The sequence below is a fragment of the Dendropsophus ebraccatus genome, chromosome 10 (genome assembly GCF_027789765.1).
Source record: "Dendropsophus ebraccatus isolate aDenEbr1 chromosome 10, aDenEbr1.pat, whole genome shotgun sequence".
NCBI lineage: Eukaryota > Metazoa > Chordata > Amphibia > Anura > Hylidae > Dendropsophus > Dendropsophus ebraccatus.
Window position 1 is genome coordinate 76,021,605 of NC_091463.1, and position 12,243 is coordinate 76,033,847.

At 44.6% G+C, this 12,243-nt stretch overlaps 1 protein-coding gene across 1 annotated transcript in view; it reads left to right on the top strand.

The window, feature by feature from the left end:
* Nucleotides 1–12,243, top strand: part of LOC138766433 (uncharacterized) — a 46,917-nt gene that overhangs the window by 19,194 nt on the left and 15,480 nt on the right. The window contains exon 10 of the mRNA XM_069944027.1: nucleotides 11,873–12,096. Within this exon, the coding sequence (XP_069800128.1) occupies nucleotides 11,873–12,096 (224 nt within the window). The remainder of the gene's footprint in view (nucleotides 1–11,872; nucleotides 12,097–12,243) is intronic.

Here is a 12,243-nt window from a genome sequence, read left to right on the forward strand (position 1 = left end):
GCCCCTGTTATTAACTCTTAGATCACTATTACATGTAGCGATGCGCAGATGGCAGGCAATGATTTTTCTATATGTTGAAAGACAACGAGCAGCTGGTACTCAGCTGATCGTTGTCTTTATTACACGGTGTGATAATCTGCCAAATCAGATTATGACTTCATGTAATAGGGTTTTTAGACAGGAGTCTTAGCATACAGATTCCCCAGTGGCCCTGCAGCAGGGGTCAAACATTGAGTAGCGCACTTAGAGTCACTGTTGTGATTTACTTTTTTTTTTTTTTTTTTTTTGCAGAAATCAATAGTCCAGGCGATTTTAAGAAACTTTGTAATTGGGTTAATTAGAAAAATTAATTTTTATCATGAAAAAGCAGTTTGTAGCTTTCCCCCTGTCTTCATTGTTCTCCTATGGAGAGATGGAAATGAGACACCAAAACAGGACAACAAACAGGCTCTCTCCTCTGATGTCACCACGGACCTATCTGACCTATGAATAGCACTCTGAGTAGCTCCCCCTCTGTGCAATCCTTTGTTCTCTGTTCTCTGTTCTCTGCTGCCAACATTTCTCCTCCGTCTCCTTATCCCTCTCCCCTCTCCATAGCACAGACAGGATGCGACTGATTGATTTCCTGATAATGAGCAGTGGATTACAGAAAAGAGAGGAGGGGGGACTACTCAAGTGACTACTTAAGCTGCAATGCCCCCCCCCCCCAATTTTTTATCTATCTATCTATCTATCTATCTATCTATCTATCTATCTATCTATCTATCTATCTATCCAGGCATACTCTCATGTCTAGTATCTAGAGTTTAAAAATGTAATAAAAAGTAACCTTTGACATGTCATCAGGCATAACCTTACAAGATTTGGATCCAACAAAACCGCACGATAGTTCGTGAATGACTTGTAGTGGCCAGGTAGTACAAGTAGGATACACTCTGGGAAATCCACAATTCCTTTTGTTAGTGATCAAGTATCCACACATTATTACATCAACAGGTAAAACAAGTGGATACTTGATCACTAACCGATGCTGTTGGACTACTCTCTTTATGTCTTCAGACACGTCAAAAGTTATTGATCACAGCGGGTCTCAGCTCTGCTACCGCACTCTCTCCCGCTATAACTGTATCATCCTCAGCAGTGAGACCCGCTTTGATCAACAACTTTTTAACCTTTCAAGTAAAAAAAAAAAATAAATTACATAGGCCTATATGGGATTATACATCTAACTGCCTGTAACGGGCCTCTTTCCCTTCAATGATCCCCGCAGAGTGTGCTGACAGCTAGAGAGTAGTGATGAGCGAATACTGTTCGATCGAATAGATATTCGATCGAATACTAAGGTATTCGATCTATTGGATATTATCGAATAGTTCGCCGAATATTCGAAAAATATTCGATAAGCGTTCAAATCCCCCAGCTTCCGGTTTTTACCTCCAAGTGTTCGAATAGATGTTTTTTAATAATCGAATACTTGTTCCCATAGACTTTAATGGGATCGAATATTCAATCGAATATTCAAATATTCGGGAGATATTCATATATTTCACTATTCGCTCATCACTAATAGAGCGCCATGATTAGTCACAGCTTGGATAACGCCCAGATGACTAGTTTGCGGCTCTCACGTTTTACAGGGAGATGAAGCAACGGAATCAGCAACCCCCGACATGATAGGTGACCCGTCTGCAAGGTCTGTGCAGCGTCCGTAGGAGGAGCCTAATCAGCACAAAGGAACAGCTGTAGCCCCATCAGTTAGTTTAAAAACCACAGTAACAAACCCATAAATATGGTAAAAATGTTTAACGTACAGAAACTAATATGATTATGCCTGGTTAATGTACAGTGGAATAATAAAGGACAAAGAAGAAGGGTATATAACTAGTGATGAGCGAGTACTAAATTGCTCGGGTGCTCGTTACTCAAGACGAATATCTCCCGATACTCGAGTGCTCGTTTCGAGTAACGAACCCCATTGAAGTCAATGGGAGACTCGAGCATTTTTGCAGGGGACCAAAGTTCGGTAGGGGGAAGGTCGTGTGAAAACTTATAAACCTCAAAAAATGATGGAAACACCATGGAAATGGACAGGAAACAGCAGGGGCAGCATGTATGCATGCCTTTGAGGCTGCCTAAAGGCACCATTATGCCTAATTCTGTGCAACAGCCTGGTTAAAACAGAGGTAAGCATATGGATCACCCAAAAACTCAGCCTGACACAGCATGGCAGTGAGAATACAGGGAACCACTAAAAAAGAGGTAGCATATCACGAACCAGCCAAAAATTCAGCCTGACAAAGCATAGCGGTGAGGACAGAGTGAACAAGGTAGAAGTGGTAGCCAGTCAGCCTTCCAAAAATTATACCAGACCTAGCATGGCAGTGAGCACACAGAGAACCATTAAAAGTGAGTGAGGAAGCAAGTGAGTTTCCCCAAAATTAGGCCAGACACTGCATGGCATTGAACACACAGAGAACTCCCGGGAGCAGCAGTAGCCAACATGGAGGCCAGACAGGAACAACAGTGGTCAACATGGAGGCCTGGCAGGCACAGCAGTAGTCAACATGGATGCCAGTGAAGGCCCAGCAGTAGTCAACATGGATGCCAGTTAAGGCCCAGCAATAGCCAGCATGGAAGCAAGGGCAGGCACACCAGTAGTCAACATGGATGCCAGTTAAGGCCCAGCAGTAGTCAACATGGATGCCAGATAAGGCCCAGCAGTAGTCAACATGGATGCCAGTTAAGGCCCAGCAGTAGCCAACATGGAGGCAAGGGCAGGCACACCAGTAGTCAACATGGATGCCAGTGAAGGTACAGCAGTAGTCAACATGGATGCCAGGTAAGGCTCAGCAGTAGCCAACATGGAGGCAAGGGCAGGCACACCAGTAGTCAACATGGATGCCAGTAAAGGCCCAGCAGGCACACCAGTAGTCAACATGGAGGCAAGGGGAGGCACACCAGTAGTCAACATGGATGCCAGCAAAGGCCCAGCATTAGTCAACATGTATGCCAGTTAAGGCCCAGCAGTAGTCAACATGGATGCCAGTTAAGGCCCACCAGTAGTCAACATGAATGCCAGTTAAAGCCCAGCAGTAGTCAACATGGATGCCAGTTAAGGCCCAGCAGTAGCCAACATGGAGGCTTTATTTTCAATTTGACTTTCACTGTAGCAGTTGGAGTAACATTCCCTGCACCTCTCCCCCCACCGCTGTTTTGATTTTCAATTTGACTTTGACTGTAGTGATGTGGCTCTGGCATCCTGGTTTTAATTCCTTGAGGATCTGGCAATTGTCTCATGCGAAGGGATTACCAATTGCGGTCCTGTAGTACTAAATTATGTGCTGCCCAACAACTAGAATTGTTATTTGCTTCTTGAGTTTGAGCAGGGTCTGATTTTTTTTCCTTTTTCCTGTTTTTTGTTATCAGACACAGGTCTGTATACAGATACACAGTATATCACTCGGTTTATTAAACTGTAAGAAATTCTTAAAGAGTGAGAGAGACAAACACAGAATTAGACAGCAAAGTTTGCATTGTTCATTGTAGCACTATTTGGTGCTACAAGAAGAAACACGTTTGTGCATTTTTGAAGATCCTTCTCATATTTCATTTGGAAAGATGGGCAAGGTCGGCTTCTTTCATTTTATTTCCCCTGTTTTTGAAAGGCAATTTTCTGCCATATTCTTCCCCTTTACAGCCAGAGGAGTATGTATCTCCTTACAGTGCAAGGATCTGCAGGCCCCTGTGGCAGGGAATGGGGAGACAAAACCAATAATCCACTCTTAGGCTGGGTTCACTCTAAGTATATTTCAGTCAGTATATTTCAGTCAGTATTGCAACCAAAACCAGGAGTGGATTAAAAACACAGAAAGGATCTGTTCACACAATGGTGAAATTGAGTGGATGGCCGCCATATAACAGTAAATAACGGCCATTATTTCAATATAACAGCCGTTGTTCTGAAATAATAGCAAATATTTGCCATTAAATGGCGGCCATCCACTCAATTTCAACATTGTGTGAACAGAGCCTTTCTGTGTTTTTAATCCACTCCTGGTTTTGGTTGCAATATGAGGACCACAATACTGACTGAAATATACATAGTGTGAACATAGTTAAGTTATTTTTTCCCTTATAAGCTTAGCTTGACTCTTTCTAATTGTATATATTTACGCCCTATTGCCGGTAAGGGAGTTCAGAGCGGGGCCGTGCGGCGACCCCGCTCTGAACCGCGGCGGTCCCGGGTGCCGCATGTAGCCCGGGACTGCAGGTATTAGCGGGCATGGTCTGATCGCCGTGCCCGCTAATACAGTAATCAGACTCAGCTGTCAAATATGACAGCTGCATCCGAATACCGGATTCAGCTTATCCCTGGTGTCTAGTGGCGGAGATCGCTCCCCCGGGACATTATCCCGGAGAAGCGATCTCCGTTTCTGAAGCCGGCCGGGGACCGCTCCAAGATGGTGCCGTCCCCGGCTCGGCACTCGTTTACTTCCGGCTGCAGCAGCCGGAAGTAAACGAGTGCCTATCTCATGGATCTCTGCAGCAGATCTATGCTGCAGAGATCTCTATGAGAGATCAAAGCACTTATACTAGAAGTCCCCCTAGGGGGGATAACCCTAACCCTAGGGGGGCTTCTAGTATAAGTGTAAAAGTAAAAAAAAAAGTGTTGTTGTCAATAAAAAGCCCCCTCCCCTAATAAAAGTCAGAATCACCCCCCTTTTCCCAGGTTATAAATAAAAGTAAATAAATAAACAAACATGTTTGGTATCACCGCGCATGTAATCGCCCGAACTATTAACTAATCACATTCCTGATCTCGCACGGTAAATGGCGTCAGCGCAAAAAAATCCCAAAGTGCGAAATTGAGCATTTTTGGTCGCATCAAATCAAGAAAAATTGTAATATAAAGCGATCAAAAAGTTGTATATGCGCAATCAAGGTACCGATAGAAAGATCACATCATGGCGCAAAAAATGACACCTCACACAGCCCCATAGACCAAAGGATAAAAGCACTATAAGCCTGGGAATGGAGCGGTTTTAAGTGACATATATTTGTTGACAATGGTTTGAATTTTTTACAGGCCATCTGATACAATATAAGTTATACATATTACATATCGTTGTAATCGTAACGACTTGAGGAACATAAATAACAAGTCAGTTTTACCCCAGGGTGAATGGTGTAAAAACACAATTCCCCCAAATAAACAAAATGCGTTGTTTTTTTTCAATTTCACCACACATTGAATTTTTTTCTGGTTTCGCAGTGTACTGTATGCAAAAATTCAGCCTGTCATTGCAAAGTACAATTAGTGACGCAAAAAATAAGGGCTCATGTGGGTTTCTAGGTGGAAAAATGCAAGTGCTATGGCCTTTTAAGCACAAGGAGGAAAAAACGAAAACGCAAAAATCGAAATTGGCTCTGTCTTTAAGGGGTTAATCCACTCCTGGTTTTGGTTGCAATAGTGACTGAAATATACTGACTGAAATATATGTAGTGTGAACGCAGCCTTAAGGAAAAAGATATTGCCGCAACCTTTGGACAATTTTCTGAGTTGTGTATCACTGAGCTTCATCTTTCCAGAAATAGCAAAACACTGTGCAGTCTTTGTTACGATTTTGTAATAAATTTGAAATAAATGTGCTCAGACTCAGGGAAGGGTCCAGAAAAGAGTTCCTGGGAGCATGGTGGTGGATCTGTATCCCTTCTTTCCCTGGAGAGGCCAGGCTGTGGGGAAGGAGGCTGAGCTGCTGGAGCAAGGGTTCCACTCCCTTGGGTAGCATGGGTGGACTGCATGGAAGACTGGGTGGTGGATACGTTATTGGACACATTATCCCTTATTGACGTGATCACCTGTTCACACTGCTGCGGTTTCAATATCGGTCTACCGAGAGACCCCGTGAGTCTGTGGGATAAAATCCAGTAGTGGCTGCATCTATACACACTCCGTGAAACCACCTTAACTCTGTGCAAGCAGTTGTGGACTCAGATAGACCTTGAGTATTAAATACAGAAATCAGGAAAAATACTTGGGGTCCCACTAGTTTTGGGGGTCTGTTCGATACATTCCAGTAGTGGCTGCACCTATACACACTCTGTGATACCCCCTTACAATGAGCAGTGAAGTTCTATGCAGGTGTACTACAAATCCCAGCAATTCAATGCTGTACCCACTAGTTTTGGGGGGCTGTGAGATACAACCTGGTAGTGGCTGGACCTATACACACTCTCTGACACCCCCTTCCAAAGAGCAGTGAAGTTCTATGCAGGTGTACTACAAATCCCAGCAATACAATGTAGTACAGCAGCACCACCAGCCCCTAAATCAAAAAGGAGTACACTAAGCACTTTTTAGGGGTGTGTATGCAACACCTAATGTCCCCTTTCTGCCAGCAGCCGATTACCACAGTGTGCTGGTGAAATCGTGGTAGCAGCACTGCAAGTCCCAGCCAGCAGTCTGTAGTAATACTGTTAAAAAATGATTTGAAGCCCTTACAAGGGCTGTTTGTGTATATTGCTAGTATTCCCTGCTTACTGGAACGCTAAATCCTACACTGACGCTCTCCCTGACAAGCAGCAGCTCTGTCCCTAATCTCTCACAGCATATGTCTGAAGCGAGCACTAGCGGCTGCGCTTTTTATATGGCAGGGTCATCTGATCTGGCCAAATAATCGCTGCTATCAACATGTATGGGTCCCATGTGATCGCAGGATGTACCAAAGAGTCTCCTGCATGTTTATTGGCTGAGAAATAGCGCCCAAACGAGTTTCGCGAGATGCTCGTCCGAGTAACGAGTACCATCGAGTACCCTAATACTCGATCGAGTACCAAGCTTGGACGAGCATGCTCGCTCATCACTATATATATCCCTTAAACTATGTTCCCACAAAGTATTTACATCAGTCTTTTGGTCAGTAGTTTTTCAACCAAATCCAGAAACTGCAAATCTTTCCATTATAGTTTTCCCCTTTAAGTTCCACTCCTGATTTTAGCTACAAAAACTGACCAAAATACTTTAACTTATCAAATAGTCAATCATGTTTTTGTGTAAGAATTATTTGTGCAAAAATTCTGAGGATCACAGTGGGGTCGTACGCATATTTCCGTCACAGTGTGTTCATAGGTATAGGTGCCTGAACTTGCTCCTCTCCACCCTTTCTTATAGACTAAAGGCTGTGTTCCACAGGGCGACTGGAGGAGCAAACGAGCGCTGTCAGCGCTGCCCGCTTGCTGCCACCGCTATTATACGCTGCCCCTCGTGGGGAGTGCGGGGGCGCTACCCGGGTTATAACTAGATTGTCCAGGCAGCCCGTAGCATATAGCAGCGGTCTGCTGCTCCTATTCCATGGAGCGATGGCAGCAGATCGCTGCTATATGAGTCGTTTGTCTTTCAATATGTTAAAAGACAAATGACTGCAACAACCGTTGCCTTCTATTACATGGGGCGATTATCAGCCGTAACAGTCGATATGGGAATATGGGCAATAATCGTTTCATGTAATAGGGCCTTAAGAAGGCTGACTCCCTATTGGTAGAGAGGAACCTGCGGTAGCTTTGTGGTGTTCCACCACAGGTGCAGTCCTATGCACCTTAGTAAGTCCTTCTTTCAGGTTAACAAGTGGAGGATGCAGTACCTTATTTCACCACTGTTTTTATTTTGTATGCACAGCTGTAAAGCCAAAGGGTTAACTGTTTTATACCATGTGTTACTATGCTGACCACTTACAGGCGCTTTTCTTTCCTAACCTAACCTACCCTGTCCTTCCTTTCTCTCACACACACTCAGCCCCACCACTCACAGGAGGGTTTAGATTTACCTTTGTAGGAGAAGTTAACCTGGTGGAGGAAGTGAGTCAGTCTCAAGTTAGTTAATAGTCAGAGGTTTGAGAGATGTGTGAGACTTTCTTTATGAAAGCAACTACCACAGTTATGCAGTACTAAGTTCACCTTAGGGGAGAGAAGCCACCTAGGTCACCCTAGCCCACGCCAGGAACCCATCAAAAAATTGCAGGGCGGTCTCCTGAAACAATAGGAATTGACTCAAGTAGGACAACTCTACCAGCGTAAGGTCTACGTATCCTACTGCACAGCACAGGACGACTGGGTAATTTTGGAAGTCTGCTACACTCTACACAACTAGAGGGCAGAAGGCAGTCAGACTATAGTCTATATGTGAGTACGAGTATCACTTATATCTTGTTATCTACACTTCAGTACAGATCTTACATTGGCCAGGGCTCCTCTGGCAACTTCTCTCCTCTTCCTTCTCTTCACAAAGTACTTACTTCTACAAGATAAAAAGACAAATTTGGTCAGCTCTCCCAGAACACCATTCACACTAGGCAGGAGCATGTTACTATGGCTGAAATTGCAAACACACAAAAACACTGAAAAATGCAACAACTCACCGCAATGGCAAGATACAGACCCACTACAGACATGAAAATAGTTAAAAACAGCCCCCCAACTGCTAAAAATTCCCACAAAGATAATGAGGCTCTTGGTTACCATTTGCAGTGTAAACCACCACACCACGATAAGGTGGCCTTATGCTCAGGGCAGACTTTACACTGTACTATGGCCTCTCCATGGCATATAATACTCCTATGCTCTGGGCATGCAAGATCCATCTTATACCAGCAAAAGTAATTACAAAACCTGGGAGATGTGTGGAGTGCACGACCAAGTGGAGGCAGCCACTCCCCCCATTTGGAACACAGAAAAAAAGACAAATTTGGTCAGCTCTCCTAGAACACCATTCACACTAGGCAGGAGCACATTGCTATGGCTGAAATTGCGAACACACAAAAACACAGAAAAATGCAACAGCTCACCGCATTGGCAATTTCAGCCATAGTAACATGCTCCTGCCTAGTGTGAATGGTGTTCTAGGAGAGCTGACCAAATTTGTCTTTTATTCTGTGTTCCAGATGTGGGGGAGTGGCTGCCTCTACTGGGTTGTGCACTCCACCCATCCCACCCAGGTGGTGTAATTACTTTTGCCGGTTTAAGATGGATCTTGCATGCCCAGGAGGATAGGAGAATTATATGCCATGGAGAGGCCATAGTACAGTGTAGGCTCTGCCCCAGCATGAGGCCACCTTATCGTGGTGGGGTGGTTTACACTGTTTACAAATGGTAACCAAGAGCCTCATTATCTTTGTGGGATTTTTTTTTTTTTTTTTTGCAGTTTGGGGGGGGCTGCTTTTAACTATTTTCATGTCTGCAGTGGGTCTGTATCTTGCCACTGCGGTGAGCTGTTGTATTTTTCTGTGTTTTTGTGTGTTTACTTCTACAAGCACCTACTTCTACAAGGCACTGTTCTTATTCTACTATCAGCAACCACGTTTGTCAAGATTTGCACTACCTGTATTGAGTGTACTGTTCACCTGCAACGTTGTTCAGTAAAGTGTTCTATTTTTATACTAAATGCATGGGACTCTGTATTCCTCTGTCTGCACCTGCACCCATACGCACACCACTGTTTACCTTGGGTTATTTTTCCCCTTTCTATGGATGGTGGTACCAACATCCCGGGTGGGTCTACTACCACTCCAGGTTGCAATGACAAGTGCCCAAGGGACCCATAACACCCCCAGAGGTTACCGACTATTTGGGGACAACAAACAGGCCAAAACAGGCACCAACATCACACCTGTACAACACTACAGAACTGCCGTCACGAGTAACATCAAAGTCACTGTGATTGGACAGGAGACATGAGGAGATTTCGGTCAAGGCCCTAATAGGCCACAGAGTGAAGGGAGGGACAGACCGTCAGATCAGGGGAGCTGGGACCCGGCCCCACATCCTCTTCTGCCCTTTGAGACACCATACCTCTACTCTATTTCACTCGTGCCAGTGTGCACGTTCCCGCCTGCCTCGTCAGCTGTCCCTAATAGGTTGATGCACCAAGCACCTTCCCTATAAATGCTGCACCTGTCCTGTTTCCCACTGTTGGAGTCTCTGCATTGCTACCCTAAGCATTGCAGTCTCAGCTCTCCTGCCAATGATTCCTGCCTGCAATTTCTGCCTGTGACTCCTGGTTCCTTTTCTGACATTCCTGCTGTGTCCCTGCTTGCTGTCCGGCCTACATGTCTCCAGCTGCACCTCACTCGCCACCTTTACCAAGCCCACCCAGCCTTGTGGTTGGCTCTGGTGGAGACCAGCAGCCCCTTAGACTCTGCTCCCTAGTGTAGCTTACGCCATTGTTAGCAGCAGTCCAGTGGATCCACGACTCCGGTTGTTACATAAATTTAGTACAACATCCTTTATGATACATAAAACCCTGTAGAGACTTAATAAAGAGAATTATGCCCCTCTACACATAATATACCAATAGCACAGAAGCAGGGTTGTGTAGAGCATATGAGTGAAGCAATATGAGCTGTTTTCACCCTGTTATTGGAGGTGTTCTTAGCCTAAACCTAATAGCTAATTATGGCAGCATTTACAATATGCAGTAAAATGAGCCCGGCCTGGTCTTAATGATCACATGTTTGATTGTTCCCCTGCAAGGTCACCTATATACAGACAGATATAGTGCAATAGATGTGTAATCACTGAGGTGTAGGATGGCTGTAATGTACAATACATATCACAGTCTGCAACATTCCTGTAGATAAAGAGATTAATGGTTAACTCAAAGACAGCAATTCCCAGTATGGCTATGTTCACACAACGTATTTTTACGGCCGTTGTTGTCGATTGCAACAACGGCTATAGTTAATACGAAAAAATATGTTGGCTTGCAGTTTATGTGGTCCTGGCCGGAGCGTATATACATAGTATACATTCCAGCCAGGACCCTTAGCGGCGCCGCAAACAACTGACATGTCAGTTTTTTGCGACCGCCATTCACAAAATAGCGGCCGCAGAAAGCCCTGTCAGTGCACACTATGAAGCGAGCGGCTGCGGCCGCAAGCTTCATAGTGTGCTGTGGTGAGTTCTGATGCGGGTGCGCGCTGATGCGCCCGCATCAGAACCCACCACAGCACACTATGAAGCTGCAGTACCGGCCGGGATGATGTTTTCATAGAACGGCCGGTCTCTTACGTGAACGTGGCCTATGGCAACACACAAAGCTTTTTGTTAGGGTAATGTCACATTGTGTTAGTGCAGTGCATCCTAGGTATAACATAGCATCCCACCAACCCCCCCCCCCCCCCAAAAAAAAAAAATGCTGACGTATACCAAAGCACACTACACTTGGCCCATTCCCTTTAATGGCCCAAGTTTAGTCAGTCAGTGACTACATTTAGGCTCCTTTCCAAATATACACAGTCATCTAAGAGACCCCAGTACCATGGTCTGCTGCACTATTGAGTACCACTTGATAACCAAGTATGTGCTAAATAGTCACTAACTCATTATGTACAGGACCATTAAAAGGGTTGTCTTGACTTGTATACACATCACTGCTCCATTCATTCTCCATGGAAGCTGATGTATATAACCGAAAATCTCACAGGACACTCAGGTCCCTGTTCTCAATATTGTTCCCAGCAGTCAGATTTCCCATGTTCAGATAGTTATCCTCTGTCCTGAGGATAGGGAATATCTTTGTGCGTTAGGACAACCACATTAAAGTAAATGGACATACTGCAGTGTGCCTTGGTGTACATTAGCGTACCTTCTTGGTAGGATACTGACATACCTAGGATGCATTGCATAGGAAAAGTGAATCTAGTCTAAAGGGGGCTGCTGTTTTTTTAAAAGGGTTATTGCAGTTTACATGGACAATATTAATGACAGCATGTACAATATAAGGTATTATGCAATAAAGCTTTGTACTTTAAACTCATCTAACCTGTTCTCACATATCACATGCTAGACTGTTGCCCGGTACATGGTCATGTATAAATAGAGAGGAACCCAGTACAGAGAGAGACAGGATCACCAGAGAGCAGGATGGCTCTGAATGTCGCAGCTACTCTTCTTCTGGCTACTGGGGTCACCCTTCTAATTTATCTTATTAAATGGTGGAGTAGGGTCAAACTTAAGAACCTACCCCCAGGACCTACACCTCTACCTGGCCTGGGGAACATCCTTCAGATCAGCACCACAGAACTACCACAGTCTTTAGTGAAGGTATGTACACCTACTGTATATGTGACTTTGCCCTTTAGGAAACTGGTCATTTCTGGCAATTTCTATTATAGATCTGTTATTGATCGACTTTTAGACAAAAGGAAGCCTTAGGAAATCCATATTTCAAGATACCACTATCCCAGTCCA